The sequence below is a fragment of the Pelodiscus sinensis genome, chromosome 14 (assembly GCF_052426305.1).
Source record: "Pelodiscus sinensis isolate ZL-2025 chromosome 14, ASM5242630v1, whole genome shotgun sequence".
Lineage (NCBI taxonomy): Eukaryota > Metazoa > Chordata > Testudines > Trionychidae > Pelodiscus > Pelodiscus sinensis.
This window is the reverse complement of record NC_143065.1, coordinates 30364756-30380039: the sequence shown is the minus strand read 5'-3', so window position 1 is coordinate 30380039 and position 15284 is coordinate 30364756. Positions and strand designations below refer to the sequence as shown.

The following is a 15284-nucleotide window of genomic DNA, read 5'->3' as shown; positions in this document are numbered from 1 at the left end:
GGGGGAGTAAGAGATGCCACTATCACCTAGGTCAACTTTGCGGTAGTATTACATCAGTCTGGCCTAAACTAGCGATAGCTTTTTTGACGTTGCAAAAAGCTTCATTAAATCATAAATAACAATCTCTTTGATTGTCATGTCTCTTGATGTTTCTTAGGCTGAACAGCAAAGGGACCCTGGCAAGACCCTGTGTCCTTTCAGTGTGGCTCTTCTGCTTTCAGTAGCAATAAAACACAGATTTGAAGAGCAGGTATGTTTTAATTATATGCAACCTGGGGATTCTTTCTGCATAAAGCTTTCTTGTCTATACGATTGTGGGGAATGGTCAGATTGTGCTCCCTTTTCAGTGTAGGTTCAAAAATGAGCTCTTGGTAATAGTAAAAGAAACACATACTGTTGGATGGTTTGGGAGTCATGCTCCCTGACTCTTGAACACTGGAGCATCCTTGTCATCAAGGAGAGGGGGTTATCGCCCCATTGTTGTGCCTCGCCTACTAACCATTGAGATCCATTATGTTACAGCCTCCAGAGACTTCTCATCTAATAATATAGTTATTACAAGACATGGAAAGGAGAGCAACTTATTCATTTTGGTTTTAGGATATCTATGTCCAAATGTAGGTACTGGGTGACCATATACCTACCCTCCTGGCTCTCACATCCTGACTGCATCCTGGAGAAGGAATGTATGGAGAAATATTGGCAGAGCTGTGTAAGCAGCTGGCACTGACACTTCCTACGTTGTGCCTGCTCTAGCTGATTCTCTCACTTGGAGGTCACTTGTGGAAATGGCTCTGGATGGACTCCTCCTCACTCACACCATTTTTATGTTTCAGGTGTTTGACTTTCTGAAAACATCAATTGTGAGAAGCTACAAGGACCTGCAGTTTCTCCAGGGCTCAAAATTCCTGACGGATTTGTTTCCTCAGCAGTATGATGTGGCATCCATAATCCTGGAAGTGGTGGAAAACAGGTTTGGTTTTGGAACACACTGCCCAGAACTCAAGAGCTTTTGGGGGGAGATGGGGAGCGGGGTCTTGGCCTAGATGGAAATGTGATAGGATTCTAAATATTACTGCTGAAGTTCATATAGCATTAAACCCCAAACTTTATTTCACAGCTTTATGTAAGAGACCTGGGCGGGGAGGGGAAATATACATTTGCACAGATGTCTCTCAAATTTCAGCCATCTGGTGCAGAGTGACTGAATTATATATCACTTGGCCACCAACTTCCTACTGGGAATGGCGAGCTGACCATTTATAGTAATGCTGCCTTCTATAATGTGAATGCTTTCTGGGCAGTGAATAAGGGATGGATCCTCTGTTAATTTTCCACCCCACTACCATTTTCCTCCCTTTAAAAACTACCTATATGGCTCCAGGACCTGCCATCAGTCAGCACCATTTCCAAATCTGTTGTGGAAGCACATTGATCCCCCACGAAGTGTAGCTTTACTGTCTCTCCTTTGCTGGTTGGGGGACCTGGGACTGAAGAGTTCTGGGAAGGTTTTCCCTATCCTGAGAGCTGAGCAAGCTTGTTTCGCTCAACTCCCAAACTGCATTGGACTCTTGAGTCACCATGGAAGATGTTGTTAATTTGAATGTTGTAGCCTGAGCCTTTCCCTTTATTAATTTGCTTTTTTCCTACTCTGTTTAACGTTTTCCTCCAGTGCTTTTGGTTGGGACCACGTTACTCAAGGGCTGGTGGATCTTGGTTTCACCTTAATGGACTCATATGAGCCCAAAAGGGTTTTGGGAAAAGTTGCTGAAACCAGTTATGGCCTTTCCAAGATGCCAGCCCAGCAGGCATGCAGACTTGGAGCTAATATCCTGCTGGAAACCTTTAAGGTAGGATGAGGTTTGGGATAACATCAGTTGTTCCTCTGGGGAAACTGATCATGTCTCTGTTATCTTGTTTGTCTCTATCATCAGGGGAACTGAAGGGAAGATAGAGAAAATCAGTGTTGGAGATGGGAATAGAACCTATGCCTTTAACTCTTAGGTCTTCATTTTATCCTCTAAACTATCATCCACCAAATGGTAGTACTCACTCCACTCTTATGTTTTTTTCTTTTAATCAAATTCCATCCTGGTTCAGTTTCTGTTAAGCTAGCCAAAGGTGAATAATAGGGACTGGACAAACATTACTCTTCAAACTTGGACATTAATGGATAATGACCAAGCACTTGAAATCACATGACATTCTCTATTTTGTGTTTTCTTTTGTTCTTTATCCTATTAGGTCCATGAGCCAATCAGAAGTGCAATTCTGGAGCAGGTCTTGAATAGAGTCATCACAAAGGCAGCTTCTCCCATCAATCACTTCATAGGTAATAAAAAAGAGAGGGAAATATATGTGGCTTTCAGAAGTCAGATTAATTTTTTTTGTAGAGGATTTTCCTTATTAGGTGACCTGAAGGTCAAGAATAATGGATGCCTTAAGTCCATGCAATTCAAAACACACCTCGCAACAGAGGACGAACACTGTAATACGTTAGCTTGTCCCAGAGCTGTGATTATCCATATTTACAGAAATGCAAGCACCCTATACAACATGCACGTTAATTATAGCATGTATCCACTATGTAGAGACTATTAGTTCTCTACCTTCCTGTTCAGTTTCATTACTGGTACATGTCTTTGAACACGCTGTCAAGTTTTCTTATGCTGTGATTCTTTGGGGGAATGCTTTAGTAAATAGAGTTTTACAGTGTGACGCGAAATTGTCAAGAATTGGAATCTATTTGATCTCCTTTGGGAAGATGCTTCTGAGCCTTGCACCTACTTCTGAGAGAGCTCTCTGGTCAGCTCCTGGGTACACCCTGATAAGGTGTTCCCTATACCTGGGCTGTGTGGATATGGCACCCTGTATCATGGTAGGAGACTGGATTAACAATATATTCATCCCAAATGGAATCTTTCCAGTTAATGGGGAGGCTATGGATTTTCTTTTTGTACCTATTGTTCCCATAGACAGAAACCAAATCTCTCCCAAACCCTGCTCTTTAATTTGGACTGTGTTTTGCCTTTGATAGCAGCTTCTCTTCTTGTAATCTTGTCTTTCAGAATTGTTGTCTAATATTGTCATATCTGCTCCCCTCGTCCTTCAGAATTCATCCTCCAAAGTCACTGAGGCTTTTGACAATTTATCATTTCTGCCTCTTGACATGGTGCAAGGTCTGCTCAAGGCCGTACAGGTAAAGCTTTGCATTTCCTATGAATGAATATGTTAGAGCTTAGCTCCAGCTGTAGCTGCATGCCACAGCAGTAAGAGGGGCCTAATAATCTTCCTGCACTGCACATATAAATGTTAAAGTGCCCCAAGTCCTCTGCAGTTGCTGTCAGTGTTGCATGGAGCCTTTCTTGAACTAATAATTTGTTAGTTCCTCTTAGTTGAAAATATGGTCAAGGACAGTCCTTGCCTAGGAGCTTTAATCCAATGCATTTCTTTTCTTTCACAACATTTTAAAACTCTTTGGTTTTTCTTTAGTACTGATGAAAGTGTAGAAACCTAGCATAAGATATGAACACACACCCCCACACATGCGTTAGCCTTATTTCCACTCTGTTTAACAGTTCCCTTCCCTTCCAGCCACTGCTGAAAGTCAGCATGTCAGTGAGGGACTCCCTCATACTTGTTCTTCGAAAAGCCATCTTTTCCAGGTAAGCTGGGTGTCTTTGAAAACTTTTCTAAGTTATTGTTCCTCTCTGGATTGGAAGTGGGTACTTTTTATTATGGAGACCCCTCATCCCAATCCACCTGGCCCTCACTGTTGTGGAGGCAGGAAAAAGGGAATAAGGGATTTGTATACAGCCATTTTTGAGTTTGGTTAGCCTAACTCATGCTAACACTGAGACCTAACAACACGAGAGCTGTGAGAGATGCTGTTTTTGCCTCTCGCCTCTCTTTTGTGCTTGAGATAAAGATAGAATGCTGACTCTAGTGAAGACCTTGAGATAAGGTGGCGTCTGAAGAGAATTGTTATGAGAAGGGGAATAATTTTGTTGTTGTTATATATAACGGATAGTATATATATTGGCTTCTAATTGTTTTATATTTGATGATCTGTCTAGCAGCAGCTTCTTCCCTTGCAATATTGCTCGAGTAAACTGTCTCTGGCTACTTGTTGCTCACAAACACAGAGTGAAGGCCTGTTTTCTTCCACGCTATTATAATGCAGTCATAGTTTCACTTTCTGGATTGAGAACTCCAGATTTCTAATGAGGGAGAGCCTTGACCTTGAGACTATAAATTCAGAAAATCAGCTGGAAGCTCAAGATAAGGAGAGCAAATGAAAATAAACTCCACAATGGTGTTTACCGTCACCGTACATCAAAGCACACCAATGCCATGGGGAACTCAAAGTGAACAAATGACTGGAAACATCAAGATGCTATAGTATGCTGGTCTTATTTTGAGACTGTAGAAAGATCTGTTCTTTGCAAAGTCCTGGATGATTTCTTTCTGTCTCTAGTACATTAGGAGCCACTGTGGAGTTTCTTGGGTAGTGTTTGTTTAGTTATAGATGCAAAAATCTGTAACTAAAGCAAGCAGCCTGATCCTGATGAAGGATGTGGGGTATTGCCTAAATATGTGCAGAGGAAAGATCCTGCTTTCCAGGGGCACAGAAAGCTGCAGCTCTGCAAGTGGGAAAGAGGAAAGGTGAGAGATGGGAGAGATCCTCCCTTCCAGCTCTACTGCAAATATGCAGCTTTCTTTGCTGCCTGGCTGCCTGGCTCTCATTCCCACTTCCACAGCCATTTAATCAGCAAGTCTGTGCCCAGCATTCTCCCTTGCTATATGCTTGAGTGAGACAGAAAGGAGAAATCAGTGCTGTGAGATTTGAAGAGCTCAGAGGAAACTAACTAAATTGCCGAGATACTAATTCCTTGGGCATTACATGCTCCCTTACAGAATGCAGCATCACTTTAATTTTTCTTTTTTCACTTTTATGCTCTGCATATGTATCAGAAAATTACATGAACTGCTCAGAAAAGTCTTGTTAGGTGGGCTGATCTCTTTTAAAACTCCTGCCCCTCCTCATGCTTCTCTATTCTTTCCTAACTCATAGGCAGCTAGATGCTCGGAAAGCTGCAGTTGCTGGCTTTTTACTGCTGTTGAAGAATTTTAAGGTTCTGGGCAGCTTGGCTTTTTCCCAGTGCAGCCAGGCCATCAGTGCAAGTCAGGTGAGTGTGCTTCTGTAAATGGATGCTGATTTATAATAGGTATTCAGAGTAGAGTGTTTGTTCCTGTCATAGAAGCCACTCCAACTAATGTTAACAGCTAGGAGGAAATGTTGGTAATCCAGTGAGAAAAGAGAGGCTGGACCAGGTGAGCATGCCCTTTAGATGCTATCCTCACCCAGTGTCCTGGCCACAGTAACCATCAACTCAAATGGAGCATTCATGCTGCAAGGGTTACCCCTGTCAGAATGGGGTAGAAAACCAATAATATGTTGGTGATTTTCTCTGTTTTGGAGTGAGGCTGGATATTTGGTTGGCTGAAATGATACGTTTGTCTCCCTTTCTGATCTAGTTCTTGCATCGTAATAAATTAGAAGCAGAACCAATGTGCCTTCACTAATATCCCCTCTTTCAGGTCCAGGCAGATATTCATGCCTGCTACAACTCTGCAGCTAATGAGGCCTTTTGCCTTGAAATCCTGGGCAGCCTGAGGCGATGCTTGAGTCAGCAGGCTGATGTCCGACTCATGCTGTATGAGGTAAACTGGGTTTCCTCAATAGCCTCAAAAATCACCAGTTTAATCCAAAATAGTTGGTTCTAATCCAGCCCAGGTCAGTAATGATTGAATGCTGTCACCATCTTTTTTTATGTCTAGGAGCCTGTGGGAAATGGATTACAGGTCTCAGCTGACTTTCTCCAGGGATGTTGACATTCTAAGGACTCTGATTTGTTTTAACCATTTTGTTTCTCTTTATTATGAGTCTACATAAGCCTCCTAAATGCTTTTGATTATCACCAGTTCTTGATGTATTTCTCGGCTGTATAAATATAATGGGGCTAGTCTGTCTAGCTATTGGCCAGTGCTCTGCTTTTCATGTCAGGGACCTGGGATTGATTCCCAGTCTGAGGATGGTTTGGTGAACTGAAGGGATAGCTTGCTTGGCCTCTTTTGGGGCCTCGTAATGATGCCTTGGTCTGATTATGTAGTAACTTTGACAGGCTCCAATGAGATCCTTGGTAGGAGGGTGTATGAAGAATCTCCTTAGGCCTCCTGCAGGATTCTACCATTCTCTACCACTACTACTGAGAAGCAACCATTTATTTGTCTCTGCCTTGTGGTTCTTTTGGTGCTGACCAAGTTATGTGCATGATAGGTCTAGTACGAGGAGGTGTTTTCAGGTGCAAGTCTGATTCCAAAGATACGCTGATTTGTTGAGCCCTGATCATAGATGTATCTAATCACCTGTGGCGAGTAGATTTCAGCCGGTCGCCCCGTTCACTGGCAGCGCGCACATGTGCAATGTGGGTCTGGTTCATGCGCGGTGCGGGGCTGGCGAGTGGATTTTTCCGTGGTTTGTCATCCCCTGTCTATGATGTATCAGGTTTAGGGAGATAGGCTCCTGGGAAACAATTAGTAAATCAGAATGAGCATTCTTGCTTCTCTTTGTTTGGGCTGATTTGATTTTTGGTAATTAGTGTGTGTTTTGTCTGTGTTGCTACAGGATGTGCATTTACCATTCACAGTTTAAAGAATTACTGCCTCCTATGGACTGCCATCTAGAATATGTTGTCTCTGGAGCATATTTCACAAATGCAGGTTAAAATTTAGGATAGCGCCACTTAATGCTCCAGCACCAAAAGTCAGACTCTTTGCTTGCTGCCAACAGCAGTAAAGGGATTCAACTTGGGTGTGGCCACCCATAAGACATTTGTGTCTTACTTTGCCAATATTCTTTATACTGAATACAACTGTATTTGCTCCTGATTACTTCCAGTGCTGAACGGTTAAGTTCACTGTTATCTAGCAGCACAAAATTAGGTTTGCAGATTGTCTCTTGGTAATCTTGACTATTTCGTGTCTCTCTTCCTTCCAGGGTTTTTATGATGTCCTCCGTAGGAACTCTCAGCTGAGTAACTCCATAATGGACATGCTGCTGTCTCAGGTATACAGCAATCTTGCATCTTGCCTGGTCCTAGAATTTTGCACTGCACAGTGGTTGCTCTCCAACAGATTTCCACAGACATCTCCTTACAGAATCATTGCTCGCCAGGAGGGCTCTCTTTGCCCTTGTAGGGTGGATTAACTTTTCTCAATTCTTTTGCACATGTCACAGTCACATCTTTTCGGCCAGTTTGGCAGGTGGTGCTCTCTGAGACATGTCCACATGAACCAAGAACTGAAGTTGTGCATGGCAGATGGTTCCTGTCAATGGAAGCCTGTTGCTACAGGCTTTTTAAAATACACTCTTAACCTGGTATATGGTCTCCCAGGAGCATACCTATGTCCCTTTCCCTTTGTGACTTCAGCGCTGCTCCAAGCTCGCTTGTTCCCTTGTGGTGTGTGAAGCAATCTAAAATCATTAACCTGGATTCTCAGCTGTGGTGTCTCATTTTTTGGGCTAGGTATCTTACTTGTAAAGAATTGTGGACACTTACTGCTTGCATTTAAACAACTACTTACCTCTCTGCACCACCAAAGTTAGGTAATTAGATGTGTGACTGTGCCTGTAGCTCATTATAGGTGCAAAATTACAAGAGCAATTTATTTACATTCACTGATGCAGGAGTGGGTGATATTGCAAACCTTTCTAGTGATGAACTGACAGTTTTGAAGAGGTAAAATGCGAGTGTTGCTGGATATAGGTAACCAAGGGAACAGTGAGTGCCCTTAAATGTAGCTTCAACAAGATTACATACATCAACCCTATTTGTGGTTCTTGCCATCAGGGGACTGAAGTTTGCTCCTAGATCAGGGATGTATGACCTGCTGAAGAGGGGCCTGTAATGTCTCAGGTCTTTTTATGATCCCCATTCCCTCGTAACTGAATCCCTCACAGTCTTTAATATGAGGTATGGAAATTTTACAGATGGGGAACTGAAAGATACAGAAATCAAGTATGATAGGTTTGCTCATGGAGGCCCTGTAGAGACTTTCACTTGATTTGCTGAAATACCACTGAGACTCTCTGCCCTCCTGTATGCCCCTCACTTCTGTCCTGCTGATCCAGGCTTCCCAGTGACACACAAATAGAGTTTCAGCCCTTAAGAGACACTGAAATCAGCTCAGCTCTGGTAAGGCTCAGCCAAAGGGACTTGCCTCAGCATTGAAATGCACAGCCTCAATGGGACCTGAACCCCAGATAAATCCATCTAACTCTGTATAAAGCCTTATACATGATAAGTTCATGGTCACCCTTTTTCTCAGGGTAAAGAGAGAGATGCACAGACTTCTTGCTCCCCCAGGAAACAACTACTTACACTGGGTTTATTAATAAAGAAATGTGATTTTTAGTAAGGATAAAAAGTAGGATTTAAATAATCATAAGAGATATCAGACAGAACACTGGGTTATTAAAATAAAAGAAAACATGCAAGCTAAGCTTAATGCACTAAGAAACTGGTCACATGGAATATTTCAACCTCAGTTATTCTGATAAGCTTCTTTCACAGCCTGGAAAACTGGGACCCCCTTGTGACTGTCACTTGATGTGCTGAAATATCATTGGGCCCATCTTCCTGCTGAGCAGGGCTAGAGTTGAGGGGTGCCCAAGAGGGCAGGAAGGTAGACTCAAGTGGTATTTCAGCACATCAAGTGACAATCACAACGAGGTGACCAAACCCATCACAGTAAGTGACTAGCTATTTTTTTTATTCCTTGCTTTTTGTGGCAGATAAAGCGATACTATGAGCCAGAACCAGACCTGCTTCCCCCACTGAAACTTGAGGGATGTATCATGGCTCAAGGAGACCAAATCTTTCTTCAGGAACCACTGGTAAGAAATATACAGTGTATTCTGCCCTTTAAAACTCACTCATTCCATTGGTTCTTAGCTTTGCAGTTGACTGACTCAAGTCACACCTTCTGGTGATTTCACTACTTCTGGCTCAGCTTTCCAATCAGTAAAATGGGGGACAATATCCATGATGTTTTAGTACTTTCTTCATTAATGTTTCTAAAGTGCTTTGATACAGCCATGGATGGAAGGAGCCATAGCAATGCTGTGGTTCTGCTGCTGTTATCCTCTACTGAGCCAGTTCCAGTCTTATGTCCTGCAGCGTAGCACCAAATAATATAGAAATACAGAAAAGAAGTGTCTCGTCAGTTCTGATCTCATTTCTTCAGCATGAATTTCCCTCCATTGTTCCCTCACCCAATCTGCCCTCAGATTGGGTATCTCCAAAAATTCACGGAGTTTGAAAGGGGCCAAATTAAAATCTAGCCATTAGGTTTTTTTCTGAAGAATCTTCTGTTCCATGCTGCGGAAGACGTGATTGGGAAGACACCAGAAGCCACAGAAATAGTGAAGGAACCCCTTTGAAATTTGTTTATCTTCTCATCTAATATCCCTTAAATAATTCAGATATACAGCAAGCCATGTGTCCGTAGTGGCAGCTGTTATGTAGGACTGAAGCTGAGATCCTTTGTTGGAATTCAGAGTATATTGCATTGTTAGAAGTTCTGATGTATGGTTATGAGACCGCAGCACTTCTGTCTTTTAAAGCATCAGCTGTGAATGAGAGACACTCAGATTCCCATAGACTATGAATTCTGAAGCATGTTGTTGAGGCTTTTATGCCCCTAGCTATAGTGGTCCAGCCTGTTGCCATAGAGAATTGTGTTCCATTTCACCAATCTCCCTCTCCAGCTAGAAGGTTTGGAATGATCCCACTGGCTAATCCCTTGCTAGGATATTACAAGTGACTTTGCTTGGTGACTGCTTTCTCCAGGCCCATCTGCTCAGCTGTATCCAGCACTGCCTAGCTTGGTATAAGAGCACCGTGCATCTGCATCATGAAGCTGAGGAAGACGATGACGAGGATGATTATGCGGGATTCCAACAAGACCTTGAAGAGATGTTGGACTCTATCACACGGCGAATGATCAAGAGTGAACTGGAGGACTTTGAACTGGTAATTCAGATTTTCTCAACAGGGCCAGGTGAGTAAGGAGAGTTTTGATTCCTATTGGATTTTAGAAGGATTTTTCATTTTTTCATTTTGGCTTTTAGGATAAATCAGCAGACTTTTCTCTGGCTTCTGGTGTTGGCGTGAAGAACAATATCTATGCCATCTTGGTAATGGGAATTTGCGAGGTCCTGATTGAATACAACTTTAACATAGGGAATTTCAGGTAATGGGTCAAGTCCTATACTTTAACAACACTGGTGAAGTTAAGAAGGAACTTAACTCCTTAGCTTTTCTGTGTGTCTTGGACCATGTCTTCAGTGTACCTTGAAAATACAGCATAGTGCACCAACTATAACAGAGGAACAGAGAATGATTTCTCATAACTCATTCCTTGCATATCATGGTGTAAATCTACACTTAACCTTAGGAGAGTCTTTGTTTTGAACATCACTATACTTTTCATTATCTCAGTTTGCTAGGATTATGAAATGAGGGACGTAGTCAAGCCAGTGTTGACTGGGTGGAACCTGAGCTGTGTATTGGAAGGATAGGGAGCTTGATATGTCATCTGGAAAGTATCTTCTCTAATTGGATTAATAAAAGTTCACATGAAGAAATTGTAGTTTGGTCCTTATCAGTGCTTTTTCTCACCTTGTGTTGTTGCAGCAAGAACAAGTTTGAGGATGTTCTAGGCCTGTTTAAGTGTTACAGCAAACTTGCGGAGATCCTGAAGGAAAAGGCTGGGAAGAACAAGTCACCCTCGGCCAATAAAACCACCCGAAGCTTCCTTTCCATGAGCTTTGTATCCACACTGCTCACAGCTTTGTTCAGGTAAAACTGTCATAGCCTGTTTAGCTCTGATTTGTATACTTTACATTAAAGTCACTTGTGTGGCATTTGTGGGCTGCCTGTCTTTTTGAGCAGTACACTTGGAACACTCTCCAGAGCAGTCTGGTGTAGGCAGGGGCTGCACTAGTTGGCTTCATGCAGCCTCAGGCCTGATTTGTAGCTTCTCTCCAGAGCTACACTTCAGCTGTATTAATGCTCCTTATTTCTGACCTGAAGCACCTCTGATATCCAAGTTCTGGGCCATCTTCCACTCTCAGAAGATCAGTGACCCTCAGTCCTGACACGCAGCCCCCCGTGCTGTTCTATTCTGCTGAGCAGACTCTGCCACTTGTACTCAATTGGGGATTTGAGTTCGGTTTAAGAGACTATTAGAACTCTGTTTTCTGGGTATTTGCTCCAAGTGGTTTAAATGAAGAACTGGACTGTTGCTTCCTCCTTGGAGAGGGTTTGTTGTTGGGTTAAAGCCATGATTCATTTCTTAAAATGAAAGTTCAGATTCTGAAGCACATTTATGTGGCAAACTAAAAAAAGAACAGTCAGGTAGATAGTTATATTCCTCACAGGGCCTTGTGCACTCTAGTGTGCCAAGACAAAATGCTTATTGGCTAGCTCTCTGCATTACCTGAAGGTGTGTTCTTATCCTAGACTCAGAGGTGTTCATAAAATGTTCATTTGATTCTTCAGGGATAGTGCCCAAAGCCACGAGGAGAGCTTGGCTGTTCTGCGTTCCAGCAGTGAATTCATGCGCTATGCGGTCAATGTAGCACTGCAGAAGGTGCAACAGCTGGAGGAGACAGGTCAAACAGATGGACCTGATGGGCAGAACCCAGAGAAGATGTTCCAAACCCTCTGCAAAATTACTCGGTGAGTTGCTACATAGCTTGGAGACTTGAATGCTGGACTGCAAGTACATGTGACCCTCTTTAACTCCGCAACCCTGGGAAAGAGGGAATGCTGGATTAAAGAATTGTTAGGGCAGGAGGGCGTGTGAGATGAGGGTGGGGCACTGACCTAGTGCCCCACTCCTGGAGGTACATATGACTCTGGGCTCCTCCCCCCTCACCCCTGCTGCTCCCTGGCATTGCCTGCATTGCTATGGGAATGGCAGGGAAAAGCCTCAGGGGAAGTGTGTTGCTGCACTGCCATTCCCCCAGCTGGTGGCTAGGGGAAATAGTGTGCAGCATGGGTGTCTAATGGCTTAGGCGGGGGAAAGCTCTGCCTTCTGAAACTGCCAGCCTGGCCCTGCCCACGCTCCACCCCCAGAATGCCTGCTGTAGGTGTACTGGGGTCAGAGTGTTGCTGCCGTGGACGGCCCGTGTTCTGGGGCGGCTCGGGCCACGCTGCTGCCTCCCTCCCGAGTGCTCTGGGGGCCAGCGAGGCTGAAGCCACATGGCCTCCTCCCTCCCTGCTGCTCCTGGGGGCGGGGAGGCTTGGGCCACATAGCTGCCTCCCTTCCTGCTGCTTCAGGTCAGGAGGCTGGAGCCATGTGTCCTCCCTGCTGTTCCGGGTGCTGGGGAGGGTGGAGCCATTTGGCCTCCTCCCTCTCCACTGCACCTGGGGCTGGGGAGGAATGGGTTGGCTTGGGCTGTGACCGCGGCTGCGGCTGTCTCCCTTCCCACTGCTTCCCGGGGCAGAGAGGTTCATGCCATGCAGCCTCTTCCCTCCCCGCTGCTCCTGTGGTGGGAGCGGGGCTGAGGGCCTGCCTCCCGCAGCCCCAGCTGCACCATCCCCCATAGTATGCAGAGCTGCTTCCTCCATACTACGGGTGTTCTTGGATTAGGGACACCCAGAGTATGGAAGTTCAAGTGTATGTATTTTTTAAACAACTGAAACTCATGTAAAAGTCTGAAAGAGTAATAAAGTCAGTGGCAATTGTTTGAAACTGTAATTAGAACCACATTATAATAAACTTGCCTCCCATATCCCTGAGATGCATGGTGGACAAATAAAGGTGTGTGCTGCTTAGAGTGAGTTATAGACCGTGTAGCACAATGAAAGAGATGGAAGAATCATTCCCAATAAAACCCAGCTTGCCAGTCCCTTTCTGGTGTTTAGTTTGTTACTCACAGTACAAAACTAGTATGGCTGTAGGCCAGACTTCACAGGCCTTTGGGGGATATTTTAGTTTGAACCTAACTCCAGTTATAGTTTGAAATTGTTGTGTGTGAAAGAGGAGTTAGCTTTAGCCAAACATTGGCTGTTTCCCTTTGAGTTTAAAAACATAGTCCTGTGTCTTTCTCATTCTTCTGGTGGTAGCAAGTAGATGGCTATCTAGTACCACTGTGATTAGAAGTCACTTTTGGATAATATCATAAATGTACATGATAAACAAACATAGAGAAACACATTCTATCCTAAAGAATGGATCTCTGTCTGATCTTGCAAACTTATCCTTGTGTGAAAAATCTTTACCCATGACAGTACTTCAGTTGAAACTAATGGGATTACTTACATTAGCTAAGAACTAGCCATCTGAATAAAGGGGTTTGCATGATCAGTCTGTAAGTTAAATCAGAGGAAGGTAGTCATGACAGTTAAAGGATTGTGTAGAGAGATGGCTGGTAGAAATGGGTTTGAGTAAGGGGAAAGAAGGTTCCTGATGGCCAAGAACAGGAAAACAGATACATTACAGGTCCCCCTCGGAACAAACACTTCTCGTTCTTCAAAACTTCTCAATTTAGCTTTTCTTTTCTGTACATTCAAAGTCTTATTTATATAGATCCCAATGCAGATATCTAGCTACGACAGGTCAGGATCTCCTTGGGATGTTCTGAGATACTACTGAGTCTATTTCCCCTGACAGCCTGGTCCTCCTGTAACCCTGTCTTGTTGAGCTTAGCTCTCCAGCCTGCTGCAGCTGAGACGCAAGCTGCTTTCAGTCTGTGTTTGCAGACTTATACTGTATAGAGATCTATACAGTATGGCTACGTCTACACTGGCCTGATTTTCCGGAAATGCTTTTAACGGAAAAGTTTTCCGTTCAAAGCATTTTCAGAAAAGCGCATCTAGATTGGCAGCATCCGTGGCCAATCTATACGTGCTTTTCCACAAAAAAGCCCCGATCGCCATTTTCGCAATCGGGGCTTTTTTGTGGAAAACAAATCTCTGCTGTCTACGCTGGCCCTTTTGCGCAAAAGCTGTTCGGAAAAAGACTTTTGCCCGAACGGGAGCAGCATAGTATTTCCGCAAAAGCACTGACAATCTTACATGAGATCGTCAGTGCTTTTGAGGAAATTCAAGTGGCCAGTGTAGACAGCTGGCAAGTTTTTCCGCAAAAGCAGATGATTTTGCAGAAAAACTTGCCAGTCTAGACACAGCCTGTAAGCTCATTAAATTTATCCTCTTTCTCATGGTAAAGAGAAGGATGCACAGGCTCCTTCCCACGTGCCCCCCATTTTTCCCAGTAACAGTTATTTACATTGGGTTTATTACTAAACAAAAGTGATTCTATTAAGTATAAAAATGTAGGATTTACGTGGTCATAAGAGGTTGCAGACAATAAAGTAGGTAACGGAGCAAAATAAACATGCGAGATAAGCTTAATACACTAAAGAAACCAGTTCCATGTAAGTTCTCACCCTAAATGTGGTTCTAACAATCCTTCCTCCAGTTCAGTCTTTGTGACAACCAGGATTATCTCACTTCCCACCCTTAAATAGGATTTGCATAAGGCAGGAATCCTTTGTTTCAAGTTTGGCCCCTTTCCGCTCCCAAATTCTCATGGAAAATTACAGAGATCAAGTTGGGTTCTAGTTTCTGGTGACATGATCACATAGCTCTGTAGCCATTCTTCATGGGCTGACCCACATGTTCCCAGGAAGGTTAAGCTTTTTTACAAGCTTCAGAGGGGTGGCCAAGTTAGTCTGTAACTGGAAAAAGTTAAAACAACATATAGTCTTGCAGCACCTTAAAGACTAACAAAACATGTAGATGGTATCATGAGCACAACCCACTTCTTCAGTTTCATCTGCTTCCCCTGACAGCCTGGTTGTCCGGTAACCCTGTCTTGTTGAGCTTAACTCTCCAACCTGCTGCCACTGAGACACAGGAACGTGGCTACTGAAGAAGTGGGCTGTGCCCATGAAAGCTCATGATACCATCTACATGTTTTGTTAGTCTTTAAGGTGCTGCTAGACTATTTGTTGTTTTTTAAGTTTTTTCAAGCTTTTTTACAGCCCATTGTCTCTTGCTGATGGACCATGAGCACTGTGGCCTCTTCCATTGTTGTACCTGAAGTGTCATCAGTGGGTGCGAAAGAAAGCAGCAAATATGAAATTACAGATGCACAGGTCCTAACTTGATCTACAAAAATTATATATGCATACAAATGCGATAATCATA

General features: G+C 43.6%; 1 protein-coding gene across 3 annotated transcripts in view; it reads left to right on the top strand.

Annotated features, from left to right (window-relative positions):
* The window catches only part of FANCI (FA complementation group I), a 43262-nt gene that overhangs the window by 13067 nt on the left and 14911 nt on the right, over positions 1-15284 (top strand). For all 3 annotated transcript variants that reach the window (XM_075897070.2, XM_006139288.4, XM_075897071.2), the window contains exons 11-24: positions 158-250; positions 837-973; positions 1673-1850; positions 2245-2332; positions 3069-3199; positions 3595-3665; positions 5075-5189; positions 5602-5724; positions 7061-7129; positions 8858-8959; positions 9915-10097; positions 10196-10317; positions 10761-10925; positions 11628-11807. In XM_075897070.2, coding sequence (XP_075753185.2) covers positions 158-250; positions 837-973; positions 1673-1850; positions 2245-2332; positions 3069-3199; positions 3595-3665; positions 5075-5189; positions 5602-5724; positions 7061-7129; positions 8858-8959; positions 9915-10097; positions 10196-10317; positions 10761-10925; positions 11628-11807 — 1757 coding nt within the window. The remainder of the gene's footprint in view (positions 1-157; positions 251-836; positions 974-1672; positions 1851-2244; positions 2333-3068; positions 3200-3594; positions 3666-5074; positions 5190-5601; positions 5725-7060; positions 7130-8857; positions 8960-9914; positions 10098-10195; positions 10318-10760; positions 10926-11627; positions 11808-15284) is intronic.